The sequence below is a fragment of the Ovis canadensis genome, chromosome X (genome assembly GCF_042477335.2).
Source record: "Ovis canadensis isolate MfBH-ARS-UI-01 breed Bighorn chromosome X, ARS-UI_OviCan_v2, whole genome shotgun sequence".
Lineage (NCBI taxonomy): Eukaryota > Metazoa > Chordata > Mammalia > Artiodactyla > Bovidae > Ovis > Ovis canadensis.
The window spans coordinates 12,887,345-12,905,497 of record NC_091727.1 but is presented as its reverse complement, the minus strand read 5'-3'; the positions used below and the strand labels follow the sequence as shown (position 1 = coordinate 12,905,497).

The following is an 18,153-nucleotide window of genomic DNA, read 5'->3' as shown; positions in this document are numbered from 1 at the left end:
CATGTATCCTCCCATGCAGTCAGGAGCTGGGTGCTGAAGCTCACACTTCAGAAATCAGACCCAGGGAGAGGGCTAGGGTGGGCTGTGTGGAAACAGCCTGAAGGGGCTGGAGTCTGGAGCAGTCACTCCTGAGGGTGTACACGGAGGAAGCTTGGGCTGCCTTAGAGGCCAGGTGCTATTGATGGTTGGGATGTGTGAGGGGTGGGACGCACCACTGCAGCTTCTTCCACTGTGCATGCTTTCAGGTGGCATGACACGGCCTACAGGAGCTGTGACTTACTCCCCACCTCAGGCCACAGAAGCAGTCTCGAATGGCCACCACTGCCGCCCTTCTGGGCTCCAGGAGTGGTCTCAAGCCGTCAATGATCCCATCACGTGCTCTGGGAGTGTGTGAGATCCTCCACCAATGCTGAGAACCTCAGGACTGGGCACCAGCCACTGCATCTGCACACCCTGATTATAAGGGGATAATGACCATGGCCAGCACACACTGAGCAAAGAGGTCACAGGCATCCATACCAAAAACAGCCCTCATGCCAAACAAACACTAAACCCACAGAAGCTACACAGTGATGCTTCCACATATAAATAGTCCTCCAAGACCACAATAGATATATTTCTCTTCTGTATGTTTGAGAGAGAAAATTAAGTAAAATGAAGCAAAGGAACCACTCCCAGTTCAAAGACCAAGATAATTCCCCTGAAAGTACAAACAATGAAATAGACCTCTTCAGTTTAACAGACACTGATTTCAAAAAAGATAATGAAAATACTAAAGGGATTAAGGAAAAGTATCAGTAAAAATGCAGAGTACTGTAAAAAAGGGACTAGAAACGATAAAGAGAAAGCAAGAGAATTACAAAACTCATTGCTGAGACGAAAACTGAACTAAAGGGAATGAATAATGTAGAAAAACAACCAATTCCCTGGTGGTGCGGTGGTTAGGACTCCACACTTTCACTGCTGAGGGTGTGGGTTCAATCCCTGGTCAGGGTACTAAGATCCTGCAAGCCATGCGGCATGGCCGAAACAAAACAAAACCAGTAACGCTGAAGAATGAATAAGTGACCCAGAAGACAATAATGTAAATCATCCATTCAGGACAGCAAACAGAAAGCCAAATGAAAAAAAAAAAAAGAAACCTAAACAAAAGACCTGAAAGTAGTGAAAGTGAAAGTCGCTCTGTCCTGTCCAACTCTTTGTGACCGCATGGACTATACAGTTCATGGAATTCTCCAGGCCAGAATACCGGAGAGGGTAGCCTTTATCTTCTCCAGGGGATCTTCCCAACCCAGGGATCGAACCCAAGTCTCCCACATTGTGGGCAGATTCTTCACCAGCTGAGCCACAAGGGAAGCCCAAGAATACTGGAGTGGGTAGCCTATCCCTTCTCCAGCAGATCTTCCTGACCCAGGAATCGAACTGGGGTCTCCTGCATTGCAGGCGGATACTTTACCAATTGATCTAGAGACCTATGGGACAATAAAAAGCATGCCAATCTATACATAATAGGGATTCCAGAAGGGGAAGAAAGAGAAAAGATCAAAAATGTATTTGAAGAAATTACGGCTGAAAACTTCCCAAACCTGAAGATGTAAATAGATATCTGGTGCAGGAAGCAGACAGGGTTCCACATAAGGTAAACTCAAAGAGACCTATACCAAGGCATATTCTAATAAAAAATGGCAAAAGTTAAAGAGAGGATGCTAAAGACAGCAAGAGAAAGAGAGCAGAAAACATAGATTCCGCCCCCCCGACCCCACTTCCTAGAATATGTTAGAGCCTATATGGCTACCAGTCTAAGGCAAGTAGATAAAGGATGGAGTTAACATACTTGAAAAACAGGGTAACTACAAATCAAAAACATACAACAGATTCACAAAAACCAAAAAGAAGAGAACATAAGTATAATACAAAAGAAAATCATCAAACCACACAAAGAAAAACAAAAAGAAATGGGCAAATATAAAATCAATGGGAAAACAAGCCTTAAAATGGCAATAAATGTATATCTAACAATAATCACTTTAAATGTAAATGGACTGAATGCACCAATCAAAAGACACAGAGTGATTGAAGGGATTAAAAAAAAACACAAGAGCTTAGGGCAAAGGACACAGACTGAAAGTAAGGAGATATAAAAAGATATTTCAACCAAAGAGAAATGAAAAGAAAGCAGGGCTCACAATACTTTAATGAGACAAAATAGACTTTAACACAAAGGTCATAAAGAAAGATAACGAAGGACACTTTATAATGATAAAAGGATCAATACAAGAAGAAGATTTTACATGCGTTAACCTAAAATATATGCGCCTAACATAGAAGCACCCAAACATGTAAAACAAATACAAACGGATATAAAGAGATAAATTCACAAGAATATGATAACAGTAGGAGACTTTAACACCCCACTCCCATCAATGGACAGATCTTCTATGCAAAATAATAATAAAACAACAGAGATCCTAAATGGTACAATAGAGCAGTTAGACCTAATTGATATTTTCATGACATTATATCCAAGAACAAAAAACCAATACATATTCCTTTCAACTGCACATGGAACAGTCTCTACAACTGACCACATGATGGAGCACAAAACAAGCCTCAACATATGCAAGGGTACAGAAATTATCACACATCTTTTCTGACTACAAAGGCATGAAACTAGAAATTAACCATAGAAAAAGAAATGTGGCAAGACTAAACAATATGCTACTGGAAAACCAATGGATCAACAAGGAAACCAAAGTGGAAATTTAAAAATACCTTAAGACAAACGACAGTGAAAACAGAACCATACAAAATCTAAGGGACATAGCAAAAGCACAGGGAAAGAGACACAGATGTGTATAACGGACTTTTGGACTCAGAGGGAGAGGGAGAGGGTGGGATGATTTGGGAGAATGACATTCTAACGTGTATACTATCATGTGAATTGAATCGCCAGTCTATGTCTGACGCAGGATGCAGCATGCTTGGGGCTGGTGCATGGGGATGACCCAGAAAGATGTTATGGGGAGGGAGGTGGGAGGGGGGTTCATGTTTGGGAATGCATGTAAGAATTAAAGATTTTAAAATTTAAAAAATAAAAAACTAAAATTAAAAAAAAAAAAAAGAAGTTCACAGTAATATAGGCCTTCCTCAAAAAAACAAGAAAAATCTCAAATAAACAATGTAATACACCACCTAAAAGAATCAGAAAAAGAACAAACAAAACCTAAAGTCAGCAGAAAGAAGGAATAAAGATAGAAAATAAAGTAGCAATTAAAAAATGGAAAAAGTCAATAAAACCAAGAGCTGGGTCTTTGAAAGAGTAAATAAAACTGATAAACCTCTGGCCAGGCTCACCAAGAAAAGAGACAGAACCCAAGTAAACAAAATAAAAAATTAAAAAAGAGATACAACAGCCAATACCACAGAAATACCAAAAAACAAACAAACAAACAAACAAAAAAACCTAAGGGCATACTAAGAACAATTATATGCCAATAAATTTGACAACTTATAAGAAATTGACAATTCTGTAGAAATATAGAGCTCACCAAAACTGAATCAAGAAGAAATAATTTGAACAGACTGATCACTAGAAGTGAAAGAGAATCTGTAATTAAAACAAACACAAAAGACTCCATACAAACAAAGTACAAGACCACTTCAAAAGAACTTATACAGATCCTTCTCAAACTCTTACAAAAACTTGAGGAGGTAGGAACACTCACAAAGATCTTCTATGAAACCACCATCACCCTGATACCAAAACCAGACAAAGATATCACCAAAAAAGAAAATTACAGATCAATATCTTTGATGAATATAGACGAAAAATGCCTCAGCAAACTATTAGCAAACTGAATCCAACAATATGTACAAAAGATCATATACTACAACCCACATGAGATTCATCCCAAGCTCACAAGAATGGTTCAACGTACACAAATCAATGTGAAACACCACATAAACAAAAGACAAAAACCACATGATCATCTCAATAGATGCAGAAAAACCATTTGAGAAAACTCAACATCCAGTCAAGACAAAACTCTTACTAAGGTGGGTATAGAGGGAAGATGTCTGAAAGAACCATTCATGAAAAACCCACAGCCAACGTAATACTCAATGGTGAAAAGCCAAAAGCCTTTCTAGTAAAATTTAGAACAAGACAAGGAAGCCCACTCTAACCTCTTCTATTCAATATAGTACTGAAAGCTCTAGCCACAACAATTAGACAAGAAAAAGAAATAATAGGTATCCAAATTGGAAGATAAGAGTTAAAATTGCCACTATATGCAGATGACATGAAACTACATATATAGAAAATCCTAAGGACTCTACACAAAACTACTATTTCTAATAAATGAATTCAGCAAAGTAGCAGGATACAAGATTAACATTTTTTTACATTAATAATGAAATATTAGAAAGGAAATGTTAAAAAAACAGTACTTTTAAAATTACTTCCCCCTCCAAAAAAATGAAAAATAAACTTGACTGAGGTGAAAGATTTATACATTGAGAACTATAAAATAGGATTCTTTACCAGCTGAGCTACCAGAGACGCCCAAGATACAGGAGTGGGTAGCCTATCCCTTCTCCAGTGGATCTTCCAGACCCAGGAATTGAACTGGTGTCTCCTGCATTGCAGGTGGAATCTTTACCAGCTGAGTTACTAGGGAAGCCCATCAAATATTAATAAAGGAAATTAAAGATGATTCAAAGAAATGGAAAGATATCCCATGCTCTTGGACTGGGACAATACTGTTAAAATGGCAATACTATCCAAAGAAATCTATAGATTTAATGTGATCTCTATCAAATTACCCGTTATATTTCTTCAAAGAACTAGAATAATCAATCCTAAAATTTATATGGAACCATAAAAGACCCAGAATTGCTAAAGTAATCCTGAGGGGAAAAGAAAACAAGCCAGAAGGCATAACCCTTCCAGACTTCAGACAATATTACAAAGCTACTGTAATCAAAACATTATTGTACTGACACAAAAACAGACATATGCATTAATGGAATAGAATAGAGAGCCCATAAATAAACCCATACATCTCCAGTCAATTAATCCTCAACAAAAGAGGCAATAATATACAATGGGAAAAACACAGTCTGTTCAACAAGTGGTGCTGGGAAAGCTGAAGAGCCGCATGTAAATCAGCAAATCAGAACACACTCTCTCACCATACAGAAAAATAAACTCAAAATAGCTTAAAGACTTAAACATAAAACATGATACTATAAAACTCCTAGAAGAGATCATAGGAAAATATTCTCTGACATAAATCACAGCAATGTTTTCTTAGGTCAGTCTCCCAAGGCAATAGAAATAAAAACAAAAATAAACAAATGAGACCTAATCAAACGTACAAGCCTTTGCACAGCAAAAGAAACCATAAACAAAACAAAAAGACAACCTACACAATGGGACAAAATATTTACTAACGATGCTACCAATGAGGGCTTAACTTCCAAAATACATACACTCAATGGCAAAAAAACTAAACAACTCAATTGAAAAATGGGAAAGAGTACGGAGGTTCCTCAGAAAAGTAAAAATAAATTACCATATGATCTAGTGATTCCACTCCTGGGCATATATACAGACAAGACTCTAATCCAAAAAGAAATATGCACCCGTATGTTGACAGCAGCACTATTCACAATAGCTGAGACATGGAAACAACCTAAACCTTCATCAACAGATGAGTGGATAAAGATGTGGTGTGTACACACACACACAGGAATATTACCTAGTCATAAGAAAGAACAAAATAATGCCATTTGCAGCAACATGGATGCAACTAGAGAATACCATAAGGTGAAGTAAGTCAGAAATAGAAAACAAATACCATGTGGTATCACTTATAGGTGGAATCTAACATATGACACAAATGAGCATATCTATGAAACAGAAACAGACTCTTAGACATTGAAAACAGACTTGTGGTTGCCAAGGGGGAGGGAGTTGGGGGAGGGATAGAGTGGGAGGCTGGGGTTAGCAGATATAAGCTACTATGTATGGAAGGGATAAACAACAAAGTTCTACTGTAGAGCACAGAGAACTATATTCAGTATCCTGTGATAAACTGTAATGGAAAACAGTACCAAAAGCAATCTATATGTGTGTGTGTGTGTGCGCGCGTGCGTGCGCAAGTGAATCACTTTGCTGTACAGCAGAATCAACACAATAGGGTAAATCAACTATACTTCAATTAAAAAAAAATAGTTTGGAAAACCAAAGTTATACCTGGTGGCTCAGAGGGTAAAGAATCTGCCTGCAATGCAGGAGACCTGGGTTTGATCCCTGGGTGGGGAAGCTCCCCTGGAGAAGGGAATGGCACCCCACTCCAGTACTCTTGCCTGGAGAATCCCATGGACGGAGGAGCCTGGTGAGCTACAGTCCTTGGGGTCGCACAAGCGTCTGACACAACTGAGAGACTAACACTTTCACAGCAGAAATCAACACAATAGGGTAAATCAACTATACTTCAACAAAAAAAAGTCTGTAAAACCATAGTCAAAACACTAATTATTAATGTTTGAGAGCTAATATGTACCAACTATTGCTTCATATGCCTTCTTTTGTAATGCATGCTATTATTTCACAATCCATTATGCACGACCTTGAAATCCATAAAGCTCTGAGAACTGAAAAGGCATTCACAATATATTCGGGGACAAAGCCTAACCAGACTTGAACTCACGTGGTTGAAAAACCTGACCTGATCTGATATAACCCCATTTATAATGTTTATTTAATCAGCAGGAACATTCACACACTTGACTTCAAAATAATGAATGTGTCTCATTACAGGATGCCACCCCCGAACTCCCAGGGCTGCAGCAAAATCTACTGCCTACAGCCTGAATCTCAGAGAGGGGAAGAAGGGCGTGTGGTCAGGGCACCACCGTGGGCCCAAAACTCTCACTGCTCCCATGTCACGGCAGGAGACTATAGCTGAATCACCCAATTGCAAAGCACCAAGTCGGTGGGCTGGCCTAATGCAAAGCCACCACATGTGACCGCTCCTCTCCTGCAAGGCCACCTTGATGATGCCAGGGACAGATGCTTGGCAGGTCCGTGCTCGTGAAGCTTCCATCATCAATGAACTATTTCTAATGATCTGAGCTCGGGACAGTTTCAGCAGTGGGAAGTTTGGCAAACGCAGAGTTGTGGCAAGAAAATGAGCAACAGGAAACAGCAGAGATGAGTGAAGAGGCGGAAATAAAAGTAGGGTGGGGAGAAGGGGCCAAGGGCCCGAGGGGGAAGAAGTGCAAACAGGAACTGAGGAAGGCTCAGAATCATAAAGTCTCATGAACTTCTGAGCTTGAAAGCAGCTCAAGAAAGCATCAAATTCGGCACGTGGTATGAAGGAGGGGCAGATGTCATGTATCCACAGGAAGACACAGTAATAAAATGACAGCAATAGCCACTTCCCCAAGTGTTTTATGTGCCCCAGGCACTGCACTGGAGCCGACCACAGATCCCCTTCATCCTCCATGGCATTACAAAGAGGGGAATAGAGGCCCAAGGAAGCTAAAAGAAATGTACCCAAAACCAAACAACTAAACTGCAAAACTGGGGTACAAAACCAGTTTTCTGATTTCAGCAGCAGTGCTCTTTCGGCCAGGCCACGCTGCCTCTCCCATTCACATAAACCTCTGTCAGGGAATGTATAAAACCACTCAAGAGTCGACTGGTCTTATTATCAGGATGTGTGAGTGTCAGTCGCTCAGTCACGTCCAACTCTTTGCAACCCCATGGACTGTAGCCCACCAGGCTCCTCTGTCCATGGGATTTCCCAGGCAGGAACACTGGAGTGGGTTGCCATTCCCTTCTCCAGGGGATCTTCCTCACCCAGGGATCAAACCCAGGTCTCCTGCACTGCAGGCAGATTCTTCGCTGTCTGAGCCATCAGACAGCAAATAAAAAAGGAAAGCCTAGGTCCAGGATGAATTTGGGGGCTTCTGTGTCACTATCACACCTATCTGTGGTATGAGGTTCCCCCCAGCATGTGGCACCTGTGAAAACAAGTCACGTTGGCTGACCACCTGGCTGGTATCCCTGAAATGGACAGGGAGCTTGACTTCTGAGATGGCACATTTCTCTATGACTCTTCCCTACGAGGTGCTGTATGTGCTCAGCTGTGTCCAACTCTGTGGCCCCATGGACTATAGGCCACCAGGGCCCTCTGTCCATGGGATTCTCCAGGCAAGGACACTGGAATGGGTTGCCATGTCCTTCTCCAGGGGATGTTCTCGACCCAAGGATTGAACACATACTTCCCACATCTCCTGCACTGGCAGGAGGGTTCCTTACCACTGAGCCACCTGGGAAGCTTTCCCCTACTATGAGAATTACTAAGAATTCAATGAGTAACAATCACATTTTCACAAATGTCAGAAGTTTTACACACACACACACACACACACACACACAAACACAGAAGTTAAAAATGTCTCTAACCTGTCTGAGTTTGTTTTAGTTGCAATTTTAAAATTGAAACCTGCATAGTTAACTTCTTGACAGAAGCATCATATTCTAATACCTGGGCCTTCAGCTGGGCAGAGTGCTCAATCTGCAGAGAATTAGAGAAGAAAAGAAATGAACATAAAAGCAATCACAGCTCACTTCAAAGGGAGCTATTCTCTCTTTGGGCTTATTCTCTTTTGCCCTTTTGCCAATTCTGAGCAGTGTTACACCCTTAATGCACAGGGTCCCTACAAGATGACAAAAGATAAAACAAGTTTCCACCTCTTGTCACATGCAAGTTAGAGCAGCTACTCCAGGACAGACACAAGAGAGATGGCAGTAGTATTTCCAAGTCACAGGGTGAGAATCAAGACTCTGCCACTGTGGGCACCACTAGGACTTGAAAAATTGTGTATTTTCGTGAGTTTGCTTGCCTCTGGATTTTGTGACAATTATGAATATAAAGTCACATGATCACTGGAGAGTTCTCTCAGATGAGAAAGCACACACTTTAGCACCTTGGGGTAGCTCAGATGTTGAAGTAAACCCCATTTATGCTGGAGTGCCAAGTTCACATATCTATGCAGCAGACTGGCCCGACCCCTGGCTGCATAAGGAGCAATACTCACTTCGTTTTGAAGCTGTTTTTGTAGAGCTTGCTTGTGAGTTTCGAACTCCTTATGCTCAAATGCAATAGCATTTTCTGCTTTCTGTAATTTTTTCTGAAAAATCAGTAGTTCGGGAGATGGCTGAGCTATGCCTAGGAAAGTAGCACAGAATGATTGTTATCAACCTGAAATTTTCTCATTGAGCTTTACTTTTAAAAGCAGCTAGAGAAGTTCAAATTTTCTAACAGCTCCATCAAACGAACAATGAGCAATTCTGCCACAGGAATTTGAAAACAATTTAATGCACATAAATGCAAATTTTACTATTCTTGAGTCCTTCTCCATGTAATAGAGTTCTTTCAAATCCTTAAATTAATTTGAAAGCCTGCCTCTCCCCTCTACCAAGCACAGAGGTAGAGAAGGAATGCTCTAGCAAAACCTATCCATGACTACCCTGAGGTCCAATTCAATCTGTGCATCTGTCAGCAGCTCTCAGGGTCCAGGCAGAAAGCAGATGGCATCTCCAATTCAGGTCATCAGAGAAGCCTTCAACGAAGACTGACTTAGGCTGGTCCCTAGCCACAAATGATGCTGTAGTTCCCTAGACTGCTAATGGGGCCAGGCTGTTTGCTACCAGCCCTGGGGCCTGAAGGGCCTGGGAGGGAGGAACTCCCAGAAATGGAGAGAGCGAGCTTAAGTCCTAGCCATGGCAATCAGAGAAGAAAAAGAGATGAAAGGAATCCAAATTGGAAAAAATGAAGTAAAACTGTCATGTTTACAGATAACATGATACTATACAAAGAAAACCCTAAAGATGCTACCAGAAACTAGAGCTCATCAATGAATTTGGTAAAGCTGCAGGATACAAAATTGGTCCACAGAAATCTCTTGGATTTCTATACACTAACAATGAAAGATCAGAAAGAGTAATTAAGGAAACAATCCCATTTACCATTGGAACAAAAAGAATAAAATACCCAGGAATAAATCTACCTGTATGCAGAAAGCTATAATATGCTGATGAAAGAAATCAGACAACACAAAGAGATTTACCATGTTCTTGGACAAGATTCACTACTGTGAAAATGACCAGCAAAGTAATGCTCAAAATTCTCCAAGCCAGGCTTCAACAGTACGTGAACTGTGAGCTTCCAGATGTTCAAGCTGGCTTGAGAAAAGGCAGAGGAACCAGAGATCAAATTGCCAACATCTGCTGGATCATGGAAAAAGCAAGGGAATTCCAGAAAAACATATACTTCTGCTTTATTGACTATGCCAAAGCCTTTGACTGTGTGGATCACAACAAACTGTGGAAAATTCTGAAAGAGATGGGAATACCAGACCACCTTACCTGCCTCCTGAGAAATCTGTATGTAGATCAAGAAGCAACAGTTAGAACTGGTCATGGAACAACAGACCAGTTCCAAATTGGGAAAGGAGTGTATCAAAGCTGTATATTGTCACCCTGCTTATTTAACTTATATGCAGAGTACATCATGCAAAATGCCATGTTGGATGAAACATAAGCTGGAATCAAGATTCCTGGGAGAAATATCAATAACCTCAGATATGCAGACGACACCACCCTTATGGCAGAAAGTGAAGAGGAACTAAAGAGCCTCTTGATGAAGGTGAAAGAGGAGAGTGAAAGAGCTGGCTAAAAGCTCAACATTCAAAAAACTAAGATAATGGCTTCTGGTCCCATCAATTCATGGCAATTAGATGGGGAAACAAAGGAAACAGTGACAGACTGTACTTTCTTGTGCTCCAAAATCACTGTAGATGGTGACTACAGCCATGAAAAGACACTTGCTCCTTGGAAGAAAAGGTATGACAAACTTAGTGTATTAAAAAGCAGAGACATTACTTTGCCAACAAAGGTCTGTCTAGTCAAAGCTATGGTTTTTCCAGTGGTCATGTATGGACGTGAGAGTTGGGACCATAAAGAAGGCTGAGTGCCAAAGAATTGATGCTTTTGAACTATGGTGTTGGAGAAGACTTTTGAGAGTCCCTTGGAATGCAAGGAGATCCAACCAGTCAATCCTAAAGGAAATCAATCCTGACTATTCACTGGAAAGACTGATGCTGAAGCTGAAGCTCCAGTACTTTGCCACCTGATGCAAAGAGTCGACTCATTAGAAAACACCCTGATGCTGGGAAAGACTGAAGGCAGGAGGAGAAGGTGATGACAGAGGACGAGATGGTTGGATAGCATCACCAACTTGTTGGACATGAGTTTGAGCAAGCTCTGGGTGATGGTGAAGGACAGAGGAGCCTGGCGTGCTGCAGTCCATGGGGTCACAAACAGTTAGACATGACTGAGTGACTGAACAACAACCCAAGGCAATCTACAGATACAGTGCAAACCCTATCAAATTACCAATGGCATTTTCCACAGAATTAGAACAAACAATTTCACTGTTTGTATGGAGACACAAAAGACCTCGAATAGCCAAAGCAATCTTGAGAAAGAAGAATGAAGCTGGAGGAATCAGGGTCCCTGACTTTAGACTATACTACAAAGCTACAGTAATCAAGACAGTATGGTACTGGCACAAAAACAGAAATATAGATCAATGGGACAGAACAGAAAGCCCAGAAATAAACCCATGCACCTATGGTCAATTAATCTATGACAAAGAAGGCAAGAATATACAATGTTGAAAAGACAGTCTTTTCAAGTGGTGCTGGGAAAACTGGACAGCTACATGCAAAAGACTGAAATTAGAACATTCTCTAACACAATATACAAAAATAAACCCCAAACAGATTAAAGGGCCTAAATGTAAGCCCATGCATATATGCTCAGTCACGTCCAACTCTTTGCAACCCCATGGACTGTAACCTGCCAGGATCCTCTGTCCAAGGGATTCTCCAGGCAAGAGTACTAGAGTGGATTTCCATGCCCTCCTCCAGGGGATCTTCTCGACCCAGGGATCAAACCCAGGTCTCCTCCTTTATGGGCGATTCATTACCACTGAGCCACTGGGTAAGCTAAAATATTATAAAACACTTAGAGGAAAACACAGGCAGAACACTGATATAAATTGCAGCAATATCTTTTTGGATCCACCTCCTAGAGTAATAAAAATAAAAATAAACAAATGGGACCTAATAAAACTTCAAAGCTTTTGCACAGCAAAGGAAACCATACACAAAATGAAAAGACCACCCAACAGAATGGGAGAAAACACTTACAAATGAAGTAACCAACAAGGGATTAATCTCCAAAATATATAATCAGGTCATGCAGTTCAAATAACCCAATCAAAAAGTGGGCAAAAGATTTAAATAGACATTTCTCCAAAAAAGACATACAGATGGTCAAAAAGCACATGAAAAGATGCTCAACATGACTAATTATTAGAGAAATGCAAATCAAAACTACAATCAGATACAACCTCACACCAATCAGAATGGCCCTCATCAAAAAATGCTGGAAAGGGCATGGAGAAAGGGGAATCCTCCTTCACTGATGGTGGAAATGTAAACTGGTACAACCACTATGGAGAACAGTATGGAGGTTTCTCAAAAAAATAAAAACGGAACTACCATGTAATCCAGCAATCCCACTGCTAGGCACATATCTGGAGAAAACCATAATTTGAAAAGATGCACATACCCCAATGATCATTGCAGTGCTATTTACAACAGTCAAGACATAGAAGCAACCAAATGTCCCATGGACAAATGAATGGATAAAGAAGATATGGTACATATACACAATGGAATACTGCTCAGCCACAAAAAAGAAATAATGCCATTTGCAGCAACAAGTATGCAACTAGAGAACACCATACTAAGTGAGGCCAAGTCACAGAAAAAGACAAATATCTTACAATATCACTTATATGTGGAATCTAAAAAGTCATACAAATGAACTTATTTACAAAACACAACAGACTATACAGACTTTGAAAACAAGTTTATGGTTAGCATAGGGGAAAGGCAAGGGGAAGGATAAAATTAGGAGTTTTGGGTTAACAGACCCACACTACCATATATGAAATAGATAATAAGGACCTACTGTACAGCACAGGGAACTTGACTCAATAACCTGTAATGACCTACATGGGAAAAGAAGCTGAGAAAGAATGGATATGTGTATATGTTTAACAGAATCCCTTTGCTCTACACCTGAAACACAACACTGTAAATCAACTACTCTAAAATAAAAATTAAATTTAAAAATGTTTATTCTTACAGACACTATGAATTATGGAATAGCAAGTAAAAAAGAAGGCATTTCAATCTGGAATTTTAATTTTATAAAACCTTCCCAACGGAAGCCTCCCCTAGAGCAGTTTCCTGGGACTTCCCTGGTGGTCCAGTAGTTAGGGCTCTGCACTTTCACTGCAGGGGGCACAGGTTTGAGCCTGGTTAGGGAACTAAGATCCCACATTCTCACAGTGTAGCCAAAAAGAAAAAAAAAGCAATTTCCTATTATGAACCTAACATGAATAACAAATCATTTTTTAAAAAAGACTTACGGTTTAGGAGATGCATGTTTTCACTTTTCATGTCTTCCACTTGTTGTTTAAGTAGTTTATTTTTTGCCTGAAGCTCCAGTTTTCCTTCTTTCAGTAGAGAATAGTCACTCATCTCTTTAACCTTCTCGCTTAGCATGTGGTTTTGCTTTGTTAATGCCGCACACTGAGCTCTGAAAGACTCCAATTCAAGCTGGAATTGGAAAAGGAAAACTTGTATTTGAACAGAGACTTTACAGGACTGAGTAGGTAACTGCTGACAGTCTGCTCTCAGCTTTGTGGCATAATTTAATTATGGTCAACTAGCTGGTCAGTTTCTCTGTAACAAGACGACTCTAACTACAACTTCTGTCTTGGAGCTGGGGCAAGTTAATACAACTCAATTTATGCAGAACCCTGTCCTACATAGCAAGTCCTTCAGATTCTCACCCAACTTTCCATACGCAACTAAGGACCCAAAAGCCATCACAGATTTAATAATGTGTCTGTTTTTTAATATGAAAAGGTGAGATAGATACTACTAAGGTGCTGGGAGGTGCTCTCCTTCCCTCAGTGTGATATATCTCATTTGAAGACAGGAGCCTATAAAGTTCTCAAGTAATTCATCACAGTTGCAAAAACAAATCTTATATACAGAATATATTTTAAGTATCTGAAGGTCCAGTTCTGGACTTTGGATAGCAAGCACAGAAACGAACAGAAAAAAAGTAACAGTATCATGTGAAAAATGCCTCTCATTTTGCTTTAATCTGTGAGATCCTGATGCAGTGTTAGGAACTTTTACCTGGTGCTGAGGGGAAGGGAAAAGAAGCTGAGTAGATACTAGTACATGCCAGCCACCTGCTATGGAAAGGCAAAGAAACCAGCTGAAGTCCCTCAACAAACCATGGGATGCAGGCAATATTCCAGAGCTTACAGATAAGGGATCTGAGGTCACAGATCTTGCCCACAGGCACACAAACAGTGAGGGAGATAGGATTCAAGGACGACTCTGGGCCCCAAAGGACATGCTCTTTATATGCTTCTCTAGGAGACAAAGATCGAAATGAACAACTACTGAATTAAGTTCAGCCATCACCCTCTGAATCATATAATAAACAGTCTAAACATACAGAGAGGATCTCTTGAGATAAATTATGTGAAGTTAAAATTTCCTGTGTTGTCTAACATCTATTTAAAAAAATCAATATGATTAACAATTACCTCGAGTTCTTTCACACGGTTTATAGAACGATCAAGTTCTTCCTTTTTACAATTAAGAGCTGCAAGTTCCTCTTGCAAATGTATAGTTTTCTCTGAAAAACAGAGCCAAGCAACTAAATATCATAAAGGTTTCTCAGTGAATACAAGTCATTTAATCATTTATAGCCAGTATGTCAGACCTAATGACCATTATTTCATCATCTAAAATAGCAGAGGGGATTCCCTGGTGGCCCAGTTGTTAATATTCCATGCTTTCACTGCCCAGAGTGCAGGTTCGATCATTGATCAGGAAATTAAGATCTCATAAGCCCTGTGGCATGCCCCTCCGCAAAGATATAAAACAGCAGATATTGGGTCAAAAAAATTAGCAGGCAAGTAAATCCTGTTACTCAATAGATGATGTGAAGTCAGTTGTTAACAGTCATATATGTGGTGAACTTCCTGCTACACACAAGTCACCAGAGTTACACCACCCATGTGGAATGCAGGGCCCTCATGGGGCCCTCTGAATTTCCTTAAAGACGAAGACTGCTCTGGTAAGATTTTACAGTTATTATTTTGTCATTATCACTTCATCTAACATAAGGCTATATAGATGTATCATCAAAAAGTCACATGCTAACTACATGGCAATACCAATTCCTACAGAAGTATTAATATTAGTCTGAGCATGACAGGTGCAAAGGAGCAGCCACACACACCTGCTGACCTTCTGATAAGGACCAAGTACCCAGCCCTGGTTGACTCCTTGCAATCCATTTGAAATATCCACCCAAAACTCTTGTCACAGGATAGTTCTTAGAAATACACTGCAATGTAAAATATCTGAAAGATCAATCAATTACCTAACTTTCCTCATCTTGCGGTAATATATACAAGAGTTTAGGAGGCTATACGTGAAAATAAAATAGCATGAAGCATAAATATGTGTTAGAAGTTAAGAAAAATAAGAAACCAGGTCATGAGGTACAGAGAAGTTAAAATAAAATTTCCCCTAAGTAAAAAATAACACCTCTCATGGTTTATAGTAGTATTAACCAACAGCAGTAAGTTGCTGCCACCTTCTTAACATCAGAGATTTATTCATCAAGATATACTGAAATACAGTTGAATAAAATTCTACCAATAAATCACTGATCTTTGTGAATATACAAAAAGTTAAACAAGAAGGTGTGCAAAAACATTGAAAGACGGTGATTATTTTTTTCACTCTGTAAAATTAAAAGGACAAAAACTATGTCAGTTAATAGTAACAATGAAGTGGAAGGTACATATTTTTTGGATTAAAGAACAGACCCAACTTAAGAAGCTGATAACCTGTGTCGAAACTGAAAAATACAGCTTCCTGCCCTGCCCCCTAAATCACCTTTATTTTTCCTTTCATCTTCAATCAGTCTGTTGGTTCTAGTGATATAATCCTCCTTCAGTTCAAGTTGATACCTGAGAATCAGAAGGATGGAAAATGAGTTTCGGTCACTTCCCTAGACAGACTGCTATCAATGATGAGCTTATCTTACGGCATCAGGGCACTGAAGGGTACTAAATAGGACAACACATGGACTTCAGGAGCACTCAGTGCTAAGGCCAGGGGTCCAAACTCTGGCTATAAAAAGTCCACGAAAGTCTTGCTGCAGTTCTATAAACTGGGTCCCAAAACTCAAGCACAAAATGAAGGGTCATGTTACTGAGGCTATAGAGGGCACTGTTTCTCAGCTGGTATCCAGTGACACAAAAAGAGTAAATTTACTTGCTTTATACTGTATACAGCAGACTCTAAATCCCAAAGGATAACAAGTCAGTCACTTCCAGTCCACCTGTCCCACCTTCCCACCTTCAAGCAGGATAAGACCTTTCGCCCTAAGGAACTGAACAGTAGTACCACAAGCCACTGTCAACAGCAAATATATTTGGACTGGTGATACCAGAGTCACATTTTCATGGAATTTTACCATCTCCACCAGCTGTTAGCAGCTGCCTTTCTGGTTCAAAGATTAGAGAAAAGAAAGAAGTACTCCTAGTACTCCTGTGTTGAATATCCTCAGAACCTCAACACCTGCCAAAGTCATATGAGGACACCCACGGACAGACAAAGATACCTGACAGTCCACTCCATAGATATATCAAGCTAACATACACACTTCTTTTCCCTTATTCCTAAAACTTTAACAACTATAGATTCTTTATAGAGCTTATCTCTAAAATATGTACATAAATCCATAAAATATGTGGATAAAAATCTACCACATCAAAACTGATCCACAGAAAACTGCTATACTTTTTATTAGAATTATTTTAAAGAATAACCTCCAAAAACCTTTGAAGGTACTATATCATGGACTATGAATGACAAATTATGGACAAAGCAGTAGAGAGAGGCCAATGATGAAGAAACGTCGAGAGCTGCTGTGTTGAGTCATCACTTCACTATGAATTCATTACATCAATAAACATTAAGCGAACACTTACTTTGTGCCAGACATTACACTGAACACTGGAGAGAAAACTTACCACATATGCACTTAATGCCTCTGCACTAAGATACTATCCACTAGAACACAACAAAACTCAGACTAGAGGAAGGCCATGGTACCACAGCTGTACATATCTCCCTTTCCCTCTATCATTTTTTGCTTTATAGTTAATTCTAGTTTGTTCCTTTTGATTCTGGCTTTGCAGAATCTTGAAGGAATACAGATCAACAAATACTATAACGAATCAACAGAATAATTTACAGATCATTAGATATTTCATCTGAATAGCAGTATAAGTGGGGTAGAGGAAAACATAAAAAGTGACTATAAGCCCCATTTGATAGCTTCTCAGCAAGGTACAAGGTGCCCTAAGAAATTCAAGCAAATCATAGGCCCTCAGTAAATACTCCAGGAGTGACTCTTGTCAAGCAGAGGATGCTATTTTCTGTACTGTATCTTTTTAAAACCATCCTAACTCGAGTATTCACAGGAAAAGCTTGACTGTCAATGAACATGTGTATTCTTTTTAAACATTGGATTTTGCCATAAAATACTAGTCTTAACTACTTTATTAGTGTTGCTGTGTTTCCATCAACTTAGTTCAAACACGATACTTTTTTTTTAAGATGCCAAACAATTACTTTAGAAGTTCGTTCTTAAGCTTTTGGTCATAGGTCTCCTCAATACTCTTGATATTCAACTCCCGCCTCCGCAGTCCATCAGTCACGCTTTTATTTTTTTCTTCTTGCAGCCTCTGGGCCCTGAAATTAGCAAAAACAGATAAGGCAAAATTGAAAAATATTAATATTGGGGAAAAGACACCATGTATTTTTAGCCCCACAGACTCAAACTGTTCTGTGACTGTTACAGCTAGGGAGTAAAAACAAAGGGCCAGAAGT

General features: G+C 39.8%; 1 protein-coding gene across 7 annotated transcripts in view; it reads right to left on the bottom strand.

Annotated features, from left to right (window-relative positions):
• Positions 1-18,153, bottom strand: part of OFD1 (OFD1 centriole and centriolar satellite protein) — a 61,602-nt gene that overhangs the window by 12,132 nt on the left and 31,317 nt on the right. For 4 of the 7 annotated variants that reach the window (XM_070289786.1, XM_070289788.1, XM_070289787.1 and 1 more), the window contains 6 exons: positions 17,896-18,015; positions 16,150-16,223; positions 14,784-14,875; positions 13,584-13,773; positions 9,115-9,245; positions 8,480-8,591 (listed from right to left, as the gene is read on the bottom strand). In XM_070289786.1, coding sequence (XP_070145887.1) covers positions 8,480-8,591; positions 9,115-9,245; positions 13,584-13,773; positions 14,784-14,875; positions 16,150-16,223; positions 17,896-18,015 — 719 coding nt within the window. The remainder of the gene's footprint in view (positions 1-8,479; positions 8,592-9,114; positions 9,246-13,583; positions 13,774-14,783; positions 14,876-16,149; positions 16,224-17,895; positions 18,016-18,153) is intronic. The other 3 variants (XM_070289790.1, XM_070289789.1, XM_070289791.1) reach the window with 1 other exon arrangement.